This window comes from Amphiprion ocellaris, chromosome 8, assembly GCF_022539595.1.
Source record: "Amphiprion ocellaris isolate individual 3 ecotype Okinawa chromosome 8, ASM2253959v1, whole genome shotgun sequence".
NCBI classification, from domain to species: domain Eukaryota; kingdom Metazoa; phylum Chordata; class Actinopteri; family Pomacentridae; genus Amphiprion; species Amphiprion ocellaris.
The window spans coordinates 24952636-24977730 of NC_072773.1; the positions used below are offsets into that span (position 1 = coordinate 24952636).

The window sequence follows — 25095 nt, forward strand, 5'->3', positions numbered from 1 at the left end:
CATACATGTATCCTGCATGTTGCTGTCATCTTACATCTTTTCAGAAAAATGCCAAAAGCGTGGCCCGGATGTGAATTACCTGCCTGGGTGAATTTTATCCTAGAGCTCAACCTGATGCAACATTGCATGGTGTTTAATTAGATGCTTCTTCACTTATAATGGCTGCACCTACCTAGAGTTGCATTATTATTTATTTATTCATTTTTTGACTTTGAGATCCTTCGGTTTTAAAGCATGACATGGACTGGCACCAGATCACATTTCTGAACTGCTCGGCTCCTTTTTCACCTCCAGAACCCTTAAATCTGCTGATTAAAAACCTTAGAAACCAAAGGTGGCTGTGCACTGATGTTTTGAAGATTTTAAATCCCACCTCTTTTCCTTAGCCTCTTAATTTTTATCTTGACTATATGCCTGACCATATTCTGGTTTTTATTTGCTTATATTTTAATTGCTGCTTGTACATTCATGTGCTCATTTTCCCTTATTGACGTTTGTGTGTCATCTGACCAGTCCTGTGTTTCAGATCTCTGTAAGAAGCAATTTAGTCAACATTTGTTGTATTTAACAATGTGTATCTAAAAAAACTGTTACAGGTTATTACAAGTGAATCTTTAAATTGCTCATTTGGTCTAACTAACACTCAAAAACAGCCTTTGGGATTCAGCTAACACTTATGCAAAGCTGGAAATTTTTGCTTTGGAGTGCAAATTTTCTAACGTGAATGACAGTTTTACTGGAAAACTGCTTTAAAATAATGATGTAATTATTTAGTTTCAACCCTCCATCAATGAAAATCCAGTTCCAGAACAAACCATAAGCTATGAGGTAAATCAAAGCAGTTTAATTAATTCCTAATTTCCTAATTACTTACAGACAGGTTTTCTAATAGTGCTGCAAGTTTTTCTTTTTTCTTTTTTTACGTGATCCACATCATCTGATCATCATAAACCAACTGCATGATGTGGGATAGGATGTGTCAGCAGAGACATTTGTTGGTCACAAAACCAAGCAGAAAAATGTAAAGAGATATCTGATCTGTTCATTTATCATTTCCATTTCAAAGTATTGTCATTTGTGTTGCACATCGACAAGTGGTGAACTATGAAATAAATAAATGATGCCTTTAATAAATGATTCATAAGTCATTTGTTCTTACAAACTCACATCTAGCAGTGCAACAGTCAGCACTATTTTAACATTCATGAGGGTGTGTTTGGACCAACTCATTTGTTTGTTGAGACAGATGTTGTGTTGATTCTGCCTCTGTCGAGAAAAGCACATCTGAACTAACGTGTTCGGTCAACTACAACAATTTCAATATTACTAATTCTTTCTTGGCCTGTTAAGAATTCTTTTTGTTTTCTGGAAAAATCCCAACAGCCTGAAACACCATATGTGTTTCGTTATTTACTGTTATTTGATATAGAAGTGACTCCTGTGCTTTCTCCTACAGCAAATATGACACTCTATGTTGTATCATGTACTTTAAACAACTCTGCCTGTTTAAATATAAAGTTTCAGATTGACATTTCAAGCACTTAATGTAATAAACATTTTCAAACTGCCCGTCAACCCTCTTTCAGCATGTTTTTCACGCATTGAAATTTGATGATTGTTTGCATGACAAAATGTCAACAACTACGAAAATAAAAGCTTGAAATTTTCACTCTGATTTCTCGTCGTGTAACTGATTCTGAATCCGTCAAAACTCCACAACTTTGTTATATTTTTATTAAGCTATTAAGTGCTCTGTATGTTTTGGTCGTATTATTGTGACATGCAACTACATGCAGTTCAGAAAATAGAACTAGTTGACTTGTGCATTTTGAAATTTTATTTTTTCATAGTGTTCACAGACAAGAATTTTCTTGACATGACATCTTCAGTTTTCCCCCGTATTTAAACTCATCTTTAATCGACTACTTGATTGTCTTGTCCAACAATGCAGATTCTGAATCAACAATGAGAAATAACATTAAAAATGTAGGGCTTGTACTTTAAATAGTTCTTGAGATATTGTTGTTCAAACATTCTCAAATTTCAATGTGCTGAATACCCTGCTGAAAGTGGGTCCTTGGGTAGATTTTTAGAAAAGGTTATGTCGAAAAATATTTTATATATGAAGTTAAAATTTCACAGATATCTTCATAAATATCCAATATTTGAAGCTGTGAAATTTCAGAAAAATCGGAGATGGTCGAGCAGAAATTGGTCTATAGATTTTATGATTGGATGGAATGACCCAACATTGTGTGTTTTACAATGGGCAGTGTGCAACCTGTTGGATAGTGATAGTCTGTGCATGTGCTGCAGGTCTTGTGCATTGGTGTACCTGACATTCTGTAACATTGTGCGCTGTACAATGGGCTGTGTGCATTTTGCTGGATAATGGCAGGATGTATTGTGCGTGGGTCTGGGTGACAGCCTGTATCTGTACTGTATATGGGCACTAAATTATTAGAGACTGTGCTTCGGTACAGAGGAGCTTTGAGCTAAATGCTAATATCCTCATAGCATCACGTTCACAGTGATGATGCTCTTCTGCTGATACTAAGCAGGTATGATGTTCACCATGTTCTGCATGCTAACATTTGCTAATTAACAATGAGAACAAATTATCACTAAGGATGATGGAATACCATTTGTTCATCAGGGATTTTGTGGTAAACCAAAGTACTGAGGAGGAGGATCTATCCAAATACTTGTTCCAAATGTTATCACAATCCATCCAATAGTAAGTGAAACATTTCACTCAAAACCACAAGTGCAAACCTTGTGTCCACCTCCTGGCACCTTGAGTGTCTGTACCAAATTTCAATCCAGTATCACAAAATGCTCCAATAATTATCAGTAAAAAAGAAAATTATCATACTGCTGGAGGTCCTCACTGAATAGGATGCATCCTTTGGGGATAATTAATGTCTGTATAAACTTTCATGGCTAGAAGGAATGAACGTGAATAACTGCAGCTTGCATACTTTAAAAAAATAAAACACCTGAATTTCAGCATTTTCTTTAAATAACTTCCAAAGTTTTCTGTCACAGCAGATCCACAATAGCATTTATCACCATGAATATAGACTGCAGTACAGGTGAGAATATTCACAGCCAAAATCTACATCCCCACTGTACACTGGGCACTTCGTCTTAAACAAAAAAAATCTTAATGACAGTCACTTCTTAGATGAGGCTCTCTCTCTAGGGATCCGGGCCTCTTAGGTCTCTGCATCCAGTAGGACCATTCGGCATTAAATTACAAGTAAAATGGAGAATTGCTCATTATGCAGACAATATTTAAATATATCCATCGTACTTCTTCTCAAATGGGGTGCAGTGGCCTGTTGGTCGGTGCATGTTGAAGCTGATATTGTAACATTTTGACAAAACGAGTCCGAAAAAAATACAGAGAAAAGGTCACTGCATGTGAGCACTGTAAGTTTGTGTGTGTGTGTGTGTGTGTGTGTGTGTGTGTGTGTGTGTGTGTAGTATGAGAATAGGGGCCTTTTGCAGAGAAAAAGTGGATTTCATTGGATCTTTAAATGTGCTTGATAAAAATTATATGTTTAGATTTGCATGAGTCCAATAAAGGACAACAAATGCAACTAAATAACATTGAAAGAAAATATCCTTGGGGGTTAGCTGTTGCCGTCTCACTGCAAGTCCTGTTAAACAGTTTACAAAATGAAGTGTTGACTCTGTACTAAAAGGCTAACTCTCTTTTTTTGTATTCGATATTGGTGTACTATCTGTCTCTCACCACAGATGCAGACTGTCCTTATTTGTCAGTTCCACATAATAGAGCTCTGAACACAAATCCAAACTTGTTAGATTCATCTCCTCTCAGCCTCCACAGGGGGAAACCCACAACTTGTAAGCCTTTGCTCGTGTGCTTTGGCTGATACTTCTGGCTAAATTATTTCCTCCATGACCTCCCATGTCTCCCCGTGGCGCAGTAAACTGTACGAAGCAGATCGCATTTTATTTCGAGACACCAGCCACAGACTGGAAAATGCATTTAAAGTTGCCCAATTAATCAGCATGATGAGTGTTTTAGCACACGGGCAGATATTCCATTAGTGGCTTTTCCACTGGGGGCTTTACAGAGTTGCAGGATGTTTGGACATTTGTCAGCATCTATTTAGTTTTTGCACTAAAATACCCACTAGTTGCATCTCCTTTCCCCAGCTTTGCCTTCCCTTCCAACAGATTAGCTTATATTCGCCTGTTCCTAATCTATTTTTGAACATCCTTCAGGATCTGTGCATCTTTATTTGTTAAATAGCAACTTATTTCGCTTAACAAGATTTTTTTTCCCCCCCCGTGCACGACACATTTTTATATTCGGCATTAGAGCAGAAATGCACATAAGTACAAATGCATTAACAATAAGAGCTGGAAACATTAAAGTATGCTGAATAAATACACGCCCCCAAAGCCATTTTAGGACACACTCAGAGTAGAAGCCGCACTTGCATGAAAAGCTGCCCTTTTGATTTCAAGTAGATTTTCTGTCTTGCATGTTAACCAGTGAAGCAGCTGAATAATGCTGTTTAACCTCTTGTACTGCGTTGGAATAAAGAGCATGGATCACAATTAGCCTACTGAGAGAAGCTGTGCAGATGTGTTGATATACTGCCGTCGCTGACACGTGTGAGGACAAACCCAGAGGTTGTGACTATGCGTTACACCTCTGACAGTGTGTGAGTTGTTGTACGTATATCTGCACACATCTAGACGTGGAAACAAACCAGTGTGGATATGTTTGCATATATGTACTGCAGAAATGTGAATAATCATGCAGCACCTCCAAAGTATCCATCTCCTAAAATGGGACAAATGCATGAGCAAGAGATGAAGTCACTTAATTTAGTTGTTGGCAATGGCATCAGGAAACATTGACCTTTTGTTGGTTCCTTGAGGCCACGAAGTGAGTCACATGACAGCCGGATATTTACAGTGCCTCTTGTCACTGGCCTTGTCAAATCACAGCACACTTCACTGAAGCCTAGTCGGCCCAAGGCTGGACTTCAGTGATGCAGACGACAGATGCATAGGTGCTTTTTTTCCCCCCATCTTTTAGCCCAAGCTCTCCACAACCCTGAATAACACAGAAGAACACGAGGGCACGAGGGGGCGAGTGTGCATGTTAGCGTGTGTTTGTGGCGGTTTGTGCGAGTGTGTTTGCACTGAAAAAGCAGGAGGGAGAGAGTGAGACGCAGACTGTCTGCAGGAGCAATGAATTTAAGGCCAATTTATCTTATGAATGAGCCTCTGGAGGGCATTCATCCCCAGACAGTTCCATGAAGTGTATAACAAATAAAACTGCACTGCTGGACCCACAGCTGGCACAAGACAAATTTGGAGTCCTCGAAGGTTGAAATCAGGAGACATATTTTTCTGCTGCATTTGTGAGATTTCACTGAAACAAGAATGAATCGAGGTTTTGTTAGATTCCATTAATACTTCTTGTTTGTCCTTGTATAGATAATATTAAAGGTCTTCTGTGTCAAGTTCCTGTACCTCAACCTTGTCTCAAATGAGGCATGTAAATTTCTCTTTTAGCTGATCTCACAGTCTGGCAAGTCTTTGCTGAAAACCAAAATTGAACGAGTCTGCATTTCTGCATGTTAGTTGGCCAAAATTTAAGTATCGGAGTGTAAAACCAATAAATAAATAACATGATTTGTTGAGTGGCCAAATAACTAAAAGACAAAATAAAATTGCTAATTTGACAGATTTGCTTTCTTCTGTTACATCCATTTGGTGTATTGTGACATAAAAGTTCACATTTGGAAGTACCATATAACAATAGAACTGTTAACTAGGACATCATTAACTTACTTGTTAAGTAGTGTTTGCCGCAGATGCACATTTATTGGTCCCATAGTTTGCCTTTTTCATCCTCTCTACAGCTGTCCTGAACACACGGATCGTCTTTAGTTTTTATTGTTATACATGCTAAATGTGATACAGCAGCTTTTAAGTTTCTAGTTATTCCAACTTGTTGCTGGCACTTTTACAGCGCTGGTTTTCAGCCAAAAGGGGGCGTGATCGTTCTGACAACAGGGAAGTGACAGGAAGAGTGTAAAGCTGCACTTTGAACGAGATGCTAATGTTAGGACTCCAACGTGTTCACACTGATAATCCGCTGGTTTTTACAAGGTTTAATGTCAACCACGACCTGCATATCAGTTTTGCACGTGAGCAGTGTCAGTAGCTTTTGGAGGCTCACATTAGCTTTGCAGGTATTTGGTTGTATGCCAATGGAAACCTTTCTGCCAATCCATGTGCTGTACCAAATATAATATTTACTGAAATATGATTTAAATTTTTGTGAAAGTTCACAAAAAATAAAACAAACGCTAGTCTCATGGTTGTGCAAGAGGATAAGTCAGAGAAATATCACAGATAAAAAGTAGAGCTTGACCAATACTGACTTTTGAAGCCGATGCTGAATCCAGTTTTTAGGAAGTTAAAACTTCCAAAAGGTAAATGATGCATTACACAACTAGTCAGCAGCTTAATATGGAGACAAAGCTTGACTCCACACCATCAACTGCTGTATTGTGGTATGTACTCTGCTACATGTGCTGCAGACAGTGCTGAGAGTGTTGTCACCAATGGGGTCAGAGCCACACTAGTGAACAAACTATCCGACACCTTTTCTATGTTACACCAGGCATCTAATTCGTGTTCTATTGTTTTGTTTTTGGGGTAAAAATATTCATATTGGTGCATAAATTGATGCAGATGTACCTGATAAAGGCCAATATTAATATACTGATTGAGCTCTGCTAAGAACCAATGACAGCATTGTTAATGCTGGGATGTAATACATTACACTAGTTATCTTCATCTTTTTAATAGAAACATCAAAGATTGCAATGAATTTCTCCAAAAAATGCACAGACTTTAGAATATAGCGCATGGCTTACATTTTGTTTTATGAACGGGACACCAGTGAAATATTGACTGGTTCTAACTGATACTTCAATGTAGCCACAAGTCTTTGCAACAAAAGCGAGCAGCAACTGGACATTTCAGAAACAGGATAATAAGTCATACCATAAATATTTTTGAAAACTTTATTTGGGTAGCTAAAGCACATAGTACTGAGTAACAAAACGGAAGTTCAGGACACTACTTTGTTGTTGCTAACCTTATTGCTGCTGTGTGTTTATGGAGGAAAAAAGGCGAAGCCATATTTTTTTAAATAATGATTTGATGAAAGTTAAAATAAAAGCTTCCTCTTTAAACATCAAAGGTGAGCTATGTTTAAGTTTATTTTTATGTTATATTGCTTTATTAAGTTTTACCTCCTCGGATGACAACAGAAGTGTCCCTGACAGTATATCTGACAGCGATATATGAGCTGCTACGGTGCTGGATGTACTTACCTGCAGGGATGAAGTATTTCAAACATGTCTTTCAATGTGCTTATGCTAAATCATACCATTTAATAGAAGAAAATGAAATAAATACCTGGAGTGTGGGTTTCATCAAGCTCCACTTTGCACCTCAAAAATGTTTGTTAATGAGTGAAACTACTGTGTGCATTTTACAATATTATAAATGTATGCAGGCTATTGTATGATTTGTGGCAGTTCTCCCCTTTTTAATCTCTCGTTACACAATAAGCCTTTAAATCATAGTTCCCAAACCTCTGTTTTATTTCTAATAGTGTCGCTCTGTAAATATCCAGTTTTTAAACAAAATGCTATTCTAAGGTGCTTAATTGTTACACGTTGTCTTTAAATGTCAATAAAAACTGGAAACCTTATTCATATAATGAAATTATCCTCTAAGTAGCGGGATGTTTTGTAAAGTGTTATAAAATATTTTGATGTATTTTGATTATTATTTTACATTTGCTGTGTTTACAGATAAATTACCATTCACAATATACATTTTTGGTATTTAGTGTATAACACAGATAAGTGAGAGGTTTTTTACATCATTCTGCAGAATTTCAGTGCAGAAATGTGGTGCTTCAACTTTTGCAAGTGGCAATCTGAAAGTAGAGTGATAACAACTGAAGTTCTATTGCCGTTCATTTTACTTAGGAATGTCTGAAACATTGTCAGAAACCCCGAGGGCCCTTGAATTCCATTTCAGAGAGCAGCTATTTGAGGCGAAGAGGAGAAGGCAGCGACACTGACAAATGTGAAATGCTTGTGTGCTTGCAGGAAGTTTTTTTTCTCACAAAAACAGGCAGCTTGTTTGCTACACTTAGACGTACTGAAGAATATAATTAGTTGAATGTGGTAATAGTACTCGTTTCACAACTTTAACCCTTGTGTTTTGCTGACACTAAATTTATTTTGTTGCTGTTTGGTGTCCACAGACTTCAATAACAATGCCTGCAAAAGAAATCTTCCATCAATTTTTCCTTTTTTTCTCTTTTAACCTTATTAAAAGTTGACATGATGAAGGTGATAAAATACAAAACTTGCCACAAAGCAGGGTTTTTACCCCCAGCAAGAAAACACTTGATGTTATTTGCTGTATAAGCTATTCATGGTCAAACGTGTTTATTTTTGTTGCTAAAAAGGCATTCCCAGATAAATGTACAGGACACTATCCTACATAGTAAGGCTGCTTATATTTCGGGTCAGTTAGACAACAGAGAAGTTAACGCTGTTATAAAACAACAACACAAATCCGATGTGACATAATTGGGAGGTGTAGTGTTGCATGAAAAGTGGTCAACACCAATCACCAATTCAGAACATTTAAAATTCTGTTTTGTTTAATGATGATTTACTGTTGAGGTTTCTAACAGCTCCCAGCAAGAGTTTTGTGTAGTACACTAAAAAATCTAAAATGAAATAAGGGCATTGGTGAAGTGCACATTTTCTGTCCTCACTCATGTGTCTGTGGACAGTGGAGGTTTTCCTTGCTTATGAACTGTGCACTTATTTTGCACGTTTATTGGGAACACCAGTACGGTCTAATGCCATCCAATGTAATGGCTACAAAACTTACACATTTGCAATGTTTGCTGACACTTTCAAGGTGATGTCTCTGCTTTATGTATATTATTGGGGTCATGATGGGGTCATGCACGATGCTGCATTCTGTTGAAAAGTGCTCCTAATATTTTGTTACCATACACAAGGATCTCTGAATATGTCATCTGTATTGGACACTAAAACAGCATGCATTCTTATTTTTCCAGTGACAGTAACAACACCATAGACACTCCTATGCAGATGGGATTTAGCACTTTAAAATGTCACCTCATATGTGTGGAATAATATTTTTTAGCATAATTTTGTAAATTATTATAGACATAGATGGTTAGTTAGCCAGACAGAACCAAACAAGGGGGGGAAAAAAAGTCATTGTTCATATTTCACTTGACAAATCTGCTATTTATTTCTTCAACTTCGACAGTGAAAAGCTCATTCCATGATTAATCTCAGTGACAAAACCTTGACCGCTCCCTTTGCTGCCACATAGCACAAACGCATTTTCTCCTCTCTTGCTTGAAGGGAACTTTCATCTGCCATATATCTGAGAGGAAATCCTTCCTGGTGTCTCGAACACTATTATAGAGGTTGGGAGGGGGTTAGGCGAGGGGGGTAGAAAGGGTGGTAGGCAACTTGGTGGTCCAGTGGACTGGAAAACGCTGGCCCCTGGCACAAAGTTAGTGCGTGGCTCTTTCTGCGCTGGAGCTAATATGGCCACTGGCTCATTAGAGCTCTGATGTAAAGAACACTGCGGAACACCAAGTGCATCACTGCAAAAGAGTTCCAGAAAGGAACCACTGAGCGCAGTGAAGCAAAGTGAAGACCCTCCATCCCTCTCCCTCCATCTCCAAAGACAAATTCCTCAATTTGGGTTAGCCGCTGTCACTGATGAGAAAATAGGCTTCTCTGCTAAAAACACACTCACTGGACGGACAGTGATGCTTTTATAGTGAGCGGAAAAAAGAAAGACTCTGTATCATTCAGTCACATGGAGGGCATTCACAGCCTGCCACAACAGGAGCTGCTGACAGGTTGGTCATCAATGAAAGGAGGCAGAGGGAGAGAAATGGATGGAGAGAGGGAGGGAGGACAGAATAAAGAGAAAGAAAGAGAGGCTGACAGGCTCAGCTCCCCTCCTCCTCTTGGCAATCAAGGAGGTGAGGACAGAGAGGGGAGGAGGAAGAGAGAGCATAGGACCTATGCTTCAAGCTCAGCTGCACGTCAACTCAATCATTATATCACATGAGTATTTAAACTGGGATGATGTCTGATGTATATAGTAGTAGATCTTCACATTTATGCTTATAGTCCAACTGATTCAGACCCGCCAGCTTCACATGTCACACCTTTGGAATCTATATTGTTTTCTGCAGGAAAACATTTTGATGGAAATTCAGCCTGTCAAACAACAAGTCAGTCAGATAATTGCTGTTATGATAGGGAGGACTGACGAGCACAATGTGCACGCTTATAAAACTTCAAAACACGCCACATAACCAGGTTAAATCAAAGTATAAATGAACTGAAAGCATTGCATTCCGGTATTCATCCTGAGCCCTAAATTGTTTGGATTTAGTTAATCTGCATGAATGTTTCTGGTGCCGAATGACAATTGTTAACCCCAATGGTGACATCCCACATGCATATGCAATTTTGACGTGTGCTCGTATGCAAATAGAAGGCAAAGAATAGAAAATAATACAGTCACTCTGAGGACAAAATGTGGTGGCAGGGAGACAGAGAGGGAGGTGGAGGGGGAAATAGCCCCGCTCATCTCCTCTCATTTTCTGCCCGCTACTACCCAGCAGAGTTTCTATGGCAACCCCTCAAAAAGCGGTGTGCGGTGAATTGTGGATTTGAGATGCGCTGTCTGATTGCGCTGTGTGGAGGAGATGGCTGACTCTTTCGTCAGCCTTCCTCTGTAAGAGGAAATTGGTGTAGAGCTCCAATGAAACAGCACTCCATATGCTTTCTTTGATGTGTGTGCCAGTCTTTGGTTCGACTGCGGGTGTGTGTGGGTGTGCATGTGTGCGCGCGCTCAAGGAAGCTTTACATTAGAATCTAGTGCCCCCTGCAGAGCTGCTCATCACTCTTGGCACCAACCAGACTGCACTCAGCTTTCCAAATGAATCTGTCTGCCTGACCATGTAGACTCATCAGTATGCTTTGGGTTTCAGCTGATTGAGTCGATGCCATTGATGACGATTCATTTCTGTTCCGAATTCCAGCAGCAACGTGCAACGCAGTGCAGTGTGTCTTGATTCTGAAATTTTTGACAAATGGCTGCAAAAACACACACACAAAATCATTTTTTGCCTCTTGCTCCCCCCAACCCCCTGCGCCTCCCCACCTCACCATGAGTCATTTCTCCATGAACGCGCAAAACTTGTGCATGTGACTGACATGCACTCGTGAGCTTTTTTTTTTGTCAGGAGACCTGTGTGAGAGTAGGACATGTATGTTGTTCAGTGTGAGCTTCCTCTCTCTCCCTCTGAGTGGCTGTATGATGCTTGTAAGCTGTGCCAGTCCCCATTAGCATCCCATTATAAACCAGCATGATCACTCGTCACTTAGAATGGCTGCCACAGCGTGCTCTGTGTGTGTGTGTGTGTGTGTGTGTGTGTGTGTGTGTGTGTGTGTGTGTGTGTGTGTGTGTGCGTGTGTGCGTGTGTGCGTGTGTGAGGGAGCTTTTTTGTGAGCGCACGTGTGCGAACGTGTGTGTGAATCACACAGTCAAGTGATTGAGATGGCCTTGTTTCAAAGGAACATGGAAAAAAAAAAGCAGCAAAGGCTTGTGCTGTGTGCAATTCAATTTAAATGTGTCTGCAAGTGTTTGGTTTGTTTGACCCAGATTTCTCACCTACCCCACTATTGATAAATTGGATATCCGGAGGCTGCCTTGTGCAACAATTTAATTTAGTGGATGTGTAGTGTACAGCACCCTCTGCTGCCTAAATGTGAGCTGCACATGAAAGCTCTCAACTGAAATCAGCAGTCAGCCAGTTCATGCACATTTACACAGCACATATGGGCTTTGAAGGCACCATCAAAAAAAAATCATTGTTGCACTCGAAATGTCTCAGATATGAGCAACCTCCTGTTCCTCAGAATAAAATCAGCCACACAAAAGGTTTTTATAAACATTCATCCTGAAGAACTCATCAGAAATTATAACACAAAATATTTTATATTATGTATTGTAGAATGGAAAAATAATCTAAAAAAGTATCGTCATGCAATGAGGGACAACACAGGAAATGGACTTAAATCACATAGCAAACAATTTTTTGTCTGTCTGACAGACAGACAGACAGACAGACAGACAGACATGCTAGTTTCTGTAATTGTAATTGAACATAAAAATGCACACATATATTTTTAATTCTGGCTAAATGTTGCTCCATACTCTATACTGTACTTAATAAATGCAAGTTTAATGCATGTTGTTAAGTATGTCGAGGCAACAGATTTGTCCAAATTCTCCTTTTTTTCACTCAACCTAAACAATATACTTGATTTTATCATCTGTGGTTTTGAGATGGCTGTTTTCTCCATTGGAGATGAACTGAATTGGCATTCTACTGACTGTATATATTCCATATAAAACTATGCAACAGCAGCAGATCTTTCCACACACACTGATTTTGTTTCACAAAATAATCCACACACCTCACTGTCAACAGTTTTATGGGGATGTTCTCTTCAGAAAGGAAAGTTCCAGTCGAGTCAGTGACGCCTGGGGAATATCCAGAGAAACAAGGACACTGTATGTGCTAAGAAATGTCGTTATGGAAGCTTTTTAATGTCATCCTGACTCCTAGTAATAGTATTAGAATGGAGACAGAAACCTGAAGGCCTCTAGAAGACAGATTTTTTTGTCATTTCAGTGAATGGAACCTTTAATTTTGTTTCTTTTTTGTGTCTCTCTCCACAGATAAGAGCATGAGAATGTCCCTGGTTGTCAGCACATACAGCAGACATGTTATGGCAGTAAAACACAGGTGTAACTAAACATTCAAAATCGCTGCATTCAATTTAGGTGCCAGGACCCTGGTGCTGTCTGACTGTAAATCAGAGATGAATGGAATTCTAATTAAGGTCGTAACTGTCACTCGTGCTCTCCTACTACGACAAATTAAAATATCTTCCATGAATAAAAGTCACACACCTGTCCACACCTTTGTTTGCTCTGACTCCATAGTTACCCATCTCCACTTTCTGCTGACTGTAGACTGTGTTTGTTCCATCCTGGCCTCCACAATCTTACCTCCTCTGTCGCCCCCACCCCAGTGGCGCTCCCAGACACACACCACCTCCTGGGCCCTCTGCGTCTCTGGTCCAGGTCTACAGGAATGTTGAGTGTCTCTACAGCCCCCCTCCCTGGAGATTAGACTTCGCCATGCGTGCCCCCCTCACTTCATTCCATTCCAAAGTGTGCCCCCTAAGAGCTGCCGCATTTTTATCTGAGCCCGGTGATTGTGACAGATTGGCCAAATGACACACATACACAGACACACATTCGCGGACGCACAATGAGGCGCAAACAGAGGGAGGCTGCTTCGCTCAGGGAGGGACCAGAGAGTGCCAGACTCCAGCTATAAAACCCTCCCAGGATGAGGCCGGTGTCCTGCTCTGAGCTGGACAGTACCTCTTTCTGTTGTGCCAGGACACTGTCAGGACAGGCAGCAGACGAGCCTCCAACATGAACGACATCTACAAGGCAGCGGTACGTCCTCTCACAACTCATAAATGAAATATGCAGTTGGCTTCGTCTTATGAAGTGATTTGGTTTGTTGGATGCTCACCAAAACTCTGTGAGAACTACTCTGGCATGAGAGTGATGCTGATAGAGATCACAAACCACAATCCTTAATATGATATATGATCAGTGTCTGTCATTTTACTCTGTGTTATCTAAGTGGCTATAATTTTGAAAGCTTTGGCATTTTTATTTGTTTGGAAAAAAGAAAGCCTCTCATCAGTTTGTTCATCTGACATTACTTGAATGGTCGACAAATCCCTGTGGATGTTACTTGCACAGCTCATCGCCTCCATCACCGGCTGATGTCAAAAGAGCCTTAATGCCATATACGTCTCTCTACGTTCTCCCACTTCAGCCCTATCAGAGCTGATAGGAGGCACTCATGAGGTCACTGACAGGACACATCCCTGCTTCATTCATGACTTCAAATGGAACAGTCCCACTCCACTTGGCTAATTTTGGCCAGTTGCTCAGATGCTTCTGTGTCCACGGATCTCTGGTGCCAGAAAAAAAAAAAGCTTCAGGTTTAGATAAACCCCCCGCCCACGGCTGAATTCCAGCATTATCTGTGATCCTGAGAGCTGTGCAGCTATCTGTCCACCTCAGCCTGGATAGTCAGGCCGGCTGTCCAGTCCACTCACATCCCCAGTGAGCAGTGCAGCTGAGACGGTAAAAACACACAGGAATGTATATTACACGTGTTTGTTTAAACTGAGTTTTTCATATATCATCACCAGAGGAGTGCGCATACGAGGGCGTCTATATGTGCGCGCGAGTGTGTGTTTAATTTATAGTGGACGACAGACAATAACTCTTACATAAGCAGCTGTCTCCCTCTCTCATTCGTGGTAGCTTTTCCAGGATTACTGCTCCATTGTTGGGCCAGATCCACAGCTATGCTAATTTAAAGCACTGTGTATTGTGTCCTTTATCTGTGGTTCCTGATCCTCCTGTCTGTTTATTTTTAACTCCTCCTCTTACTGGTTCTCACATATGATATATAGGTTCTGTGTTTTGTCAGTGGTGGCCCAATGTGTGGGACACCTTTGTTGGCTGTAAAGTTATCAAAACAGACAGAGATAATCTAGCCCAGGGGTTGATTTTATCAGAATTCCAGAACTGCAAAGCTGATTAATTAAATGTGTTTGAACACTGACTTTTTGAGCGTTGGTAAATGTAACTAAATTCATACTTTGTGGCTGAGAATGTCACAGTATGAAACTTTGCATGGTGGTGTTATACTTAAGTTTTGCTGACTAGGTGCTCATCCTTTAAACTTTTCACTTTTTACAGGTTGAACAGCTGACAGATGAACAGAAAAATGGTGCGTAAGCCGTTCAGTTCATGTTACCGTTCTCTCAGAGTGATCACATATAACTTTGCCGTCAGTTCCATTTAAAAACGTGTTATCAGACATAACTTTAGGTGATGCTGCAAGGAAAAAAATCTCACCTCGTCCAACACCAAATGGCTTGTCTGTTTGTGTGCTGCTGGGGGTGTTGCAGAGTTCAAGGCCGCCTTTGACATCTTCGTCCAAGACGCAGAGGACGGCTGCATCAGCACCAAGGAGCTGGGGAAGGTGATGAGGATGCTGGGTCAGAACCCCACACCGGAGGAGCTGCAGGAGATGATTGACGAGGTGGACGAAGACGGTAAATCAAACACACTAGCCCGTCGCAGTGAGAGAAACTAAATGATTGGTTGTTGTTGACCTCTCTGTTCCCACGGATCAGCGGGCAAGTCCATCATTGTGCAATCATGTTGTGCAGACAACCGTCGTTCAAAGCTTCTGAACTTAATGTCAAATGCTAGTCAGGGATCTTAAATACAACAAGATGTGTCAGGCTGAGTTAAAGGGAATGTGTATCAGATGATGCACAAGTCATCTTGAATTTTCCGTTTGATGTAATGATGAAACATTAAAAAAATAGCATCTGATTTGTTTGATAAAGTCTCCGTGTACAGTGTATGTCATGCTGTCACATTGTGGGGAACTAACTAAAACTTTAAAAGAGGACATGTAAAGGCCTGATCTGTACTGTCTGTCATATAAATGAGCAAAATTGCAGGTTCCAACACTATGTTTGCGTTGGGTAGATTTGCAGGATAGATGTTTTTGAAGCCTTTACCGAGGAGTTCTGGTGGTTAAATAACACAAAATTCCAATTTGAAGATGTGATGAAGTGCATTGTGTGTGTGCAGGGAGTGGCACGGTAGACTTCGATGAGTTCTTGGTCATGATGGTGAGATGCATGAAGGATGACAGCAAAGGAAAGTCGGAGGAAGAGCTGGCAGAGCTGTTTCGAATGTTTGACAAGTGAGTGTCATGTTGAAATCCTGTTACTGCTTTGGCCCATTATCCCACTTTTAAGAATAAATGCACTAAGAGCAGTAAATTTGGCACAATCTTAACACATAAGACGTGTAAACCTACTGGCAGACTTGACAAAATATCTATACAAAGAGGTTTCTATCATCTGAAAATCACCACAGGTAAAGAAGCAAATTGCTCTTTATTCCAGAAAAGTCTGCTCCCCCTGTGCAATTATGTGTACTGACAAAATGCCAAGTCGCTCCGCAGAGTACAGCATGTAGTTTGCTCTATAATCCTTTTTGACAGCTCGGAATATTTGAAACACCCACTCCATGTAAGCCAGACACCTCATCTGAGTATCAAAGAACAAATTTGCCAGACTTTCTCAAAGTGATGGCTCCCAGACGCTTAAATTCTGCATATGATCAGTCACATACCTCCACCGCAGCCACCTGTAAAGCTTAATTTAGGTTTGTTAAGTACAGATAATATATTTTACCCTTTTGATTGTGCAGAAACGCAGACGGTTACATTGACCTGGAAGAGCTGAAGATGATGCTGGAATCTACAGGAGAGGCAATTACTGAGGATGACATCGAGGAACTGATGAAAGACGGGGACAAGAATAACGACGGCAAAATTGACTACGATGGTGAGGAGTGTGAACTGTTTAAAACATGACAAGGCAAAACACTATATAATCTTCACTCATTATTAATTCCTCAGAGATACAGTCTAAAATAAGACATTTGCTTAATAAAGACATTTTACAGTTCCATAGCAGTTTGTCTGAAGCTCAACTGTGACTTCCTTAATTTTGCAGAATTCTTGGAGTTCATGAAAGGAGTGGAGTAATCCTGAACAAGACAAGATCCAGAGTGTTATTTTTCTATTTCTCTGTGACTCCACGGTCATCTGTGGAAAACTGGAAGCCACTGAAAGAAACAATGGGACGACTTTGCAAGATTTAGTCAAATACTGCATCTGAATGTTTCTGTATTTTTCTATCACCTCTTGCATTGTTGTAAATACAGCTTGTGACAACTTTTGGTGCCCAGGTAGATTGAATTTGTGTAAATCTATCAAAAATTACTTGTATTTTCTATAGATGTTGAGCAGTATTCCCCTTCTGGCTGCTTTTTAAAGTCAACATGGTGTTTGTTTCTGGTTAAATCGTATCTCTGAAGTGCCACAGTCAGTTTACAAATCTTCTTACTGAGAGATATTGTTTACCTGGGCAGAAAATGTATGTGTGCACACAGCAAAACAACTCCATGATCAACATAGTTTTACACCAAGCTCTGGTAGACTAATCATTTTGTTGAAGCCAGTCTGTAGTGATCCATATTATGATGTACACGTTGTATACATTTCTGTAAGTACCCTCAGGACTTTTTATTCCCCTCATGTCCCTGCAACGTCTGCATGTTTCTACATGAAAGGTCTGTTTGGAATGTGCGCTCATGTAATAAACCAGATGCATTTGACAGTGCTGTTGTTTTCTCGATTTCTCATTCTTTCTGAATACTCAGTTTTCTCGTAATGTTCACTTTAAAGGCATAAATAATATTATTGACAAGCGTTTGGCTTCATAAATCCTGCAGATTCTGTCTACTAGTTTTTGTAGTGTGCAATACAAAGTCACAAGCCTTACACTGAGGAACAAACTAATCTTTTACAGTTTAATTCCTATTTTGTCTCAGTGGTCTTCAGATTTTACAGGCGGATCACATGTTTGCATCTTCAACAAGCTACAATAGGAGGCCTGAAACACAGCGTTACTGTCAAAACAAGACACACTTTTGTGTTAAACTAAGCTGTCCACTGTAAATTTTCATACATCTGTGTAATTTGTATTTTGTAGTGGCTCTTGTCTGTGGTATGCAAACTATTCACATGGTTGCCGTGTAAGTATCTAGTTACACAGTCTATTGAGACGGGAGCTATTTATGTCTAATCATGTTAGTGCCCATGTTAGGGGATCTGGATTGACCGACACCAGTTGACAATCAGATGCCTTCGTCCTTATAAAGAATGCTGTTCGACTACAAAGCGATAACAATGCTATTGTTAATGTAGCTTTTGTTGTAGCATATTTGTTTGGATGCTGAAATATCTTGATAGTCACAGTAGAGCGATTCATTTTCCACCATCACACACTGATTTTAGAAAGATTTTTTTTTTTCTGTCAGGCGATTTTAGATTTTATTCACATGATTCGCAGAACTTCCCACCCTAGCCATCCTAAAACATGCTCCCAGCATTAGTTGTGTAAACCACCATTCCCATACCAACAGGCCGCCGTTCCAGTAGCACAGGAGTCATGCAGTTTGCACTGCGGCCACTTGATGTCAGCAGGAAAACACATTCTTCTCTGTGTGTTTGGCTCAGTTACAGTGAGCTGGAGATGAGACATTTCGTGGCATTGCTACACTCTTGCCAAAGAAAGATAACACTTGAGGAAAACACATAGACACATCCAGTCACTTTGAAAATGGGACTAACAGTGATAGAGTGTAGCATATTTATGTCAAAGGGGTTAAAATAAAGAATTTAATCGTGGTATTGGAGCATTTGAAAAGCGTAATCTTATTTTTATTTAAAGCTGATTGATAAGAAAAGAGTTGATCTATTTTTTAAAATGAATACATAGCATTTTCAGTATTATTAAATGTGAAACTATCTTTAAATTTTGTTATGTGAAATGGGATTGGGTCCGTGTACGGATCTGGTAATTGGATTTTCCGTTCTGAAACGGCTATTGAAAAACAAAAAACGAGTGGTTATTTGACTTTCGTTTCAAAATACAAAAATTAAAATTGAAATACAAGGCATTTTTCCTTTTCATGATCAAAAAGGGATATACGATTTTTTTTTCTAAAAATGATTTGATTTTCGTTTTATATTTAGAATAACAAGAAAGTAAAATCAGTAAGAGACAGAAACGAAAAAAGGTCCGTTTTTTCATTTTCTGAGACCGGAAGTGGTCATCAGCAAGTGTGGAGCCAAACAGAGTACGTTGCATGGACTGTACATACATTTTTTTTCGTGAGTTTTCATGGTCAAAATGAGAGATCAGGTGGCCGATCGTAAAATGAATCAATATTGATTTTTTTATAGAGCGTCAAAGTTTTCCGAAGCCAGGGGGCGGGACTACTTGATTGATAGTCCGGTCTGGAATGATTGACAGGTCCTATGGAGGAGACAGCTGAGACTCTGCTCTCCTCGTTTGGAGTCAATTCTGATATAATAACTGTTGGTTTATTTATCGGTGGAGCAGCAGAACATTTTCCACAGACAGTTTTCCTGCCCGTTGGCTTGTTTTAACCAGTTTTCTACCTTCGGCTGATTCTACCAGCAGACACTGAAAGGACTCTGATAGTTCGGTAAGGAAATGTTTATTTTCGTATTGGTGCCGCTTTTAATGCACTTTATGTGCAGCTTTAATGTCAGATGTAATGTGTGCCATGCACTCCAGATGTTGGTGGAGTTTGTTTCAGTGTGTGTTGACCAGAGAAGAAAGTTAGCATAGTAAATATTAGCTTTAATGTTAGCGATGCTAACCGAGCTAGCTGCTCAGTCGTAGTCTGATTGAAGCTAACGTAGCATCAAGCTAATGTGTTGACTTTCATGTAAACAGCTGAAGTGTGTTGTGTTCCTGTAATGTGGTTCATTAAGTTCATAAATCTGTGGCTGGTTGACATTAATGTAACGTTCAGGAAACTTAAATGTGATTAAAACAGTAACGTTAATGTTCTAGTTGTCAGTAATCAGCTTTAATTTGACACTAAAACAGACTCTGATAATTTTAAATGACATCAGTTTCATTAATTTGTTGAAAATTGTCTCATTTGTTGTTGTGATGTTGCTGCTGATTCATTAAAAGCAGATGATCTGTGTTGAAGATACGTTTAGTTCTAGTATCAGAAGTACAAGAAGGAAAATGGAATTTTAGTTCTGCTACATCAAAGATTTCAGGATTAAAATAACTAAATGAGTCTTTATGCCTCAAACTTTTATTTTACAATAAAGAAATAATGAAATAATAAAAATATAAATAGTAGAGAAAACCTGAGAGAATAATTTCCTGAGAAGTCTGTGAAGGAAAAGCAGCTTTTTATCCTGAAAGATCAGAATCAGCTCCAACATCTGCATCTGACAGCATCAAGTCAACCATAAAGAAAAGAAAAAAAGAAAATGACTTCTTTCTGATCACATCTGTTCTGTTGCTCACAGACTGCTGCTGCTCACATTCTTCACATTTATAGTCCACTTTTAAAAGTTCAGCAGACAGGTGCTCTGCTTTGGAGTGTGACGATGTCGTCGGTGATGTGGAGAGTGAAGTTTCCGTTTCACCAACAGCGTGCTTTAGGGCAGCCGGGTCGGACTTGATGTTTGAAATACTGACCTGACAGCTCAGATTTAACTGTCTGCAGTTCCGTTTTGATGGGTGTTAAACTTTCACTCAAAGCTGCCAGGAGCTGGGTCTTTAAAATAACCGCCGTCTCGTTACAGAGTGAAAGTAGCAGTTCCTCCTTAAGGTCAGAGATTGCAGCATCTGAGGGCCTCTTCAAAAGAAGAAGTAGTTGATGAAGGCGTTCTGGAGCAGGACCAGAAAGACCACGACCAAGCAGCCTTGAGATCTTAGGCAGCGTCTCCCTCAGGTGGGTGTCAACGGTGTTCACGGTCAGGTCTGTAGTAATCCTGTCAAAAAACAAAATAGAAAAAAATCTAGATTATAAATCAACATGTAACCAAAGCACTCTGTGTATAACGCCATAGTATAGGATGTAGTTCAGAAAATGTCAAAGTATAGTATACTTTTCAAGAATAACATAGTATGGCCTGTAGTTCATAGTATAGCATGTCGGCAAAAAACCCAACTGATTATTATGTGGTTCAAAAAGTGCAAAATGATAGGATGTTGCCTAAAATTGTCATGTATGATATGTGGTTCAAGAAATTTCATGGTGCAGTATATTGTCAAAATAGTATGTAATTCAAGAAAAACAGAGTATAATATGTCGTCTAAAAAATGCAATAGAATAATATTTCATTGCACAAGTAAAAGTATAGTAATTTTTAAAACTGTTCAAATTCTTATATGTTGCTAAAAAACAAAAAAATACTAAAACAAAAAACAACATCATAGTAATATGTCAATTTAAAAAGCCTATAGTATAGAGTGTTGCCCAACAAATGTCATAGTATAGCATGTCGCTCTAAAAACGTCACAGTATAGCATGTCACCCAAAAAACGTCATAGCATAGTATGTCGTCCAAAAAACATCATGGTATAGCATGTCACTCTAAAACTGTCATAGTATAGCATGTCGCTTTAAAAACGTCATAGATAGCATGTCGCTCAAAAAATGTCATAGTATAGCTTTTGGTCCAACAAACGTCATAGTGTAGCATGTCATTCAACAAAATATCATAGGAAAGCATGTCACTCTAAAAACATCATAGTATAGCCTTTGGTCTAAAAACATCATAGTATAGCATGCTTTTCTTTGAAAAAAAAAATCATGAATTTTGGCACAAAAAAAACGCCATAGTATACTATGTCGAAAAATGTCATTTTTCAACATGTTGTAAAAACGTGCCATATGATGAAATAATGTAAAGGAGGCCGTGAAAAACACTCCAGAAAGGTTTTCTTTGAAAAAAAAAAATCATGAATTTTGGCGCAAAAAAAACGCCATAGTATACTATGTCGAAAAAAAAATTTCATTTTTCAACATGTTGTAAAAACGTGTCATATGATGAAATAATGTAAAGGAGGCCGTGAAAAACACTCCAGAAAGGTTTTCTTTGAAAAAAAAAATCATCATGAATTTTGGCGCAAAAAAAACGCCATAGTATACTATGTCGAAAAAAAAATGCGATTTTTCAACATGTTGTAAAAACGTGCCATATGATGAAATAATGTAAAGGAGGCCGTTGGTGGATGTGTGGGGAGATAGAGAGGGACCTTAGAGAGGATGTCGCTCAAAAAACGTCATAGTATAGCATGTCGCTCAAAAAACGTCATAGAAAGCCTTTTGTCCACAAAACGTTGTTATGTCCCGGCTGTCTGAAGTAGGGAGGAGCAACACAAAAACAGTCCAAACGCTGGTTTTCAGAGGGTTAGACGAGTATTTATTTGAAAGAGGAAGTTTACAACAAAACATGTGAGGGGGTTAAAAGCAAATGGGTGTTAGTAAAGTCAAAATAAATAAACAGAAGTAAAAGTGAACTTCATGTTGACATTGATGGGCATTCCAACCAGGAACAAAGTAAAAGATAATCAATACGAAAAAAACCTCTTCCTGTTCACCTCTTAAACCCCAAAAACACCCCACAGTAGCACCCTAAACTAAAACTACCAGTGAGTTCCCTGTTTTCCTTTCTGAACAATTCAAAGGTCCCTCTCTATCTCCCCACACATCCACCAACCACTGGAACACATCTCCAAAGTTCTGCCAGGGCCAGCTCAGCTTCCCCTCAGAAGAAGTGCCACCACCTGCCAGATGAAGGAGCCTTTTGAGAGGCAGCTGGCATCGTGATTGGACTGTACTTTGGTCTGTTCCAATCCAGCTTCAGCTCCAGAGACGGCAGGCAGGACGAGTCAACGGAGGCCGGGTGGACGAAGGCATGCAGCTGAGTACAATCCAGAAAACAACAGAGGAGCAGTGCAGCAGCTCAGGGCCAGAACAGAGTAGCATCGTATGTCTCTTAGAAAACATCATAGCCTTTGGTATGAAAAAACACCATCATATACATCGTATATTGTACATATAACAAGTCACAGGAAAGAGACATACATTGTAGAATTGTAGTAATTGTGGGCTGACTGATTTACTGATTATCAGTATTTTATTTTTTACTGATTTACGGTAATAAATAAATTAAAAAATGGCTCTACTTTGGCTCTGAACCTTTATCTACCTGTGGTCGCTCTGTCTTCTGGAGTGATTTGATTGGTTATACGTCACGAATAAAACTCCTTTAACTTAACATCTGTAAACAAAACAAAAACGTATCAACAACGTTTTCTGTTAGAGTTTGTGTTCTTATAAGTTTAACTCCAAGATTTTAAATACTTTCATTTACTGCAAATGAATATCTACTCCAAATGTCTCACTAATAATCATTATCAGCCCTAAAAACCAACAAAACACCCCTCTATACTCCACCACACTTAGTACAGTCCGGTTCCCCCTTCTATAAATCTGCTTGGAATCGTCCACTTCCTGTTTGTCAAAGTGGCCTTCTACCTGGACAGGTTTTGTTGGAGCTCATGCAACAAACATTTTGGGTAACTGCACTTTAATATGGATGGATGACACTGAATTAGAGTCTGTTTTAATGAGACTGAGTTAAGATTTGTAGCTGTCATTAAATAGGAAATTATTTCTCAGAATTCACAGAGAAAAGTCTGAAATGTTTGCTAGGTTAGCGTCCCACATGTTCTTTGGCTCAGCTAAAGCTAACTCTCTGCAACTTCTGGATCTCTTGAGTTGCTTGTTGTTAAAATATCTTGCTAGAGGTGCTGAAGCTCAGAAAGTCTGAGATGTTTGTTCAAAATAAGCTCATTCTCAAGTCTGATCTGAACTGTCCTCTTTTGTTTGAACTTTCCCTAAACTTAGGAGTTAATGACAGAGCAGCACATCCAGACTCAGTCTCATTTATGTAGAGATTAAACTTCAGTGTCATTCATTGATGGTAAAGTGCAGTTTTTCAAATGTTTGTTGCACATGCTCCCGACCAAACCAGTCCAGGTGGAAGACGATGTGAAGAGAAAGCTCCAGAGGATGAATATCACACATTTACGTTGGAAATAAATGTCCTTTAATTAGACATTGTCATGCAAAAGTTGGATTTCCCTTTAATGATGTTCAAATCTTTGTTGAGTGTTTTGTTGATGTTTGTTTCTAAATGTTTTTTGACACTCGGCCCCAAAGATTAAAACCTTTTACGGCTCACAAGCTGCAACAATTCACACATTATCAACTATCTTTCTGACTAAACTAAGATAAAAAGTGAAAAACTGCCTGATTCCTGCATCATGAATGTAAATCTTTTTGGTTTTCATGACAGTAAACTGAATATATTTGGGTTTGACATTTTATAAACCAAAAGAAGAAATTAATTAGTGGAGAAAACAATCAGCAGATTAATGGACAAAGAAAATGTGTTTTCCAACATATATGGCTGAATTACTCCATTACAAGATACATACAAATTGAATTCAATTTTATTTCTATAACGCCAATTACAGGTAAAATAGTCTCAAGACGCTTTATTTTTATATTTTTTTGTCATATGTATAATATGACCAAGTAAGAAATTTAAACATCTTCACTAATCCAATTTGTTATTTGGTTTTTAAGAGACTAATCGACAACTAAAATAACTTTCTCCACTAAAACTAATAAACATGAGGCCAAATAGAAGGAAGAGTTGTAAATACTGCAGTCCCACGACGACAAGAATAAAGTTTGTCAACAAAAAGTAAATCTGCTGGTGGATTCCATTAAAGTCCTAATAAATGATAATAAAGTGTGATACTAAAGGTTTGTGGTGCTAAAAATCTCCAAGTAAAGATATCAAGTTGAACATCTGGATGGAGGTTGATAAAAGTTGACCTCCCTTCATTTCTCTGGAGTCGACTCCATGGATTTTATGGATGGTGGTTAAAGACCTGATCTTCTAGTCGTCTTTCTTCTAGTCGCTGTAAAAAGTCAGTCCATCCTGGCCGACTTCAACATCTCTTCATGACAACTTGTTCTGCCTCGGACCTGGTGGAAACTCCAGAAACTGGGGAAAACCCATGGAGACTTGAAGAACTCGTAGAGACTCGAAGAACTCGTCGGGCGGGGGAAGGTGTGGTGGGTGGTGGGGGAGGCGGGGGAGTAGAGGGGGGAGGCCGCCACCCACCTCCCCGCCTACTCTCCGCCCTGACTCCACCCAGACTCCGCCTTGGCTCTGCCCATGTGGTCACTTGAGGAACTACGATGTCAAAGGGACGACGAATTTATTTCTTTTTATCTGATCTGTAG

General features: G+C 39.3%; 1 protein-coding gene and 1 long non-coding RNA gene across 2 annotated transcripts in view; both read left to right on the plus strand.

Annotated features, from left to right (window-relative positions):
* The window catches only part of LOC129349478 (uncharacterized), a 72194-nt gene extending 47301 nt beyond the window's left edge, over window positions 1–24893 (plus strand). The window contains exon 3 of the long non-coding RNA XR_008602493.1: window positions 22458–24893. This is a non-coding gene — a long non-coding RNA (uncharacterized LOC129349478). The remainder of the gene's footprint in view (window positions 1–22457) is intronic.
* Window positions 12947–17538, plus strand: tnnc1a (troponin C type 1a (slow)). Its single transcript, XM_023299225.3, has 6 exons — window positions 12947–13701; window positions 15031–15061; window positions 15243–15389; window positions 15940–16054; window positions 16567–16703; window positions 16875–17538. Exons 1-6 carry the CDS (start codon window positions 13678–13680, stop codon window positions 16904–16906), a joined length of 486 nt encoding a protein of 161 aa, XP_023154993.1. The 5' UTR covers window positions 12947–13677; the 3' UTR covers window positions 16907–17538.
* Window positions 24894–25095: the final 202 nt, after the last annotated feature.

Coding starts and splice junctions, on each gene's coding strand:
- tnnc1a (XM_023299225.3), top strand. CDS start 13,678: ATGAACGACATCTACAAGGCAGCG. Junction 15,062..15,242: donor GACAGATGAACAGAAAAATG/GTGCGTAAGCCG, acceptor GGGGTGTTGCAG/AGTTCAAGGCCGCCTTTGAC. Junction 16,704..16,874: donor CGGCAAAATTGACTACGATG/GTGAGGAGTGTG, acceptor TTAATTTTGCAG/AATTCTTGGAGTTCATGAAA.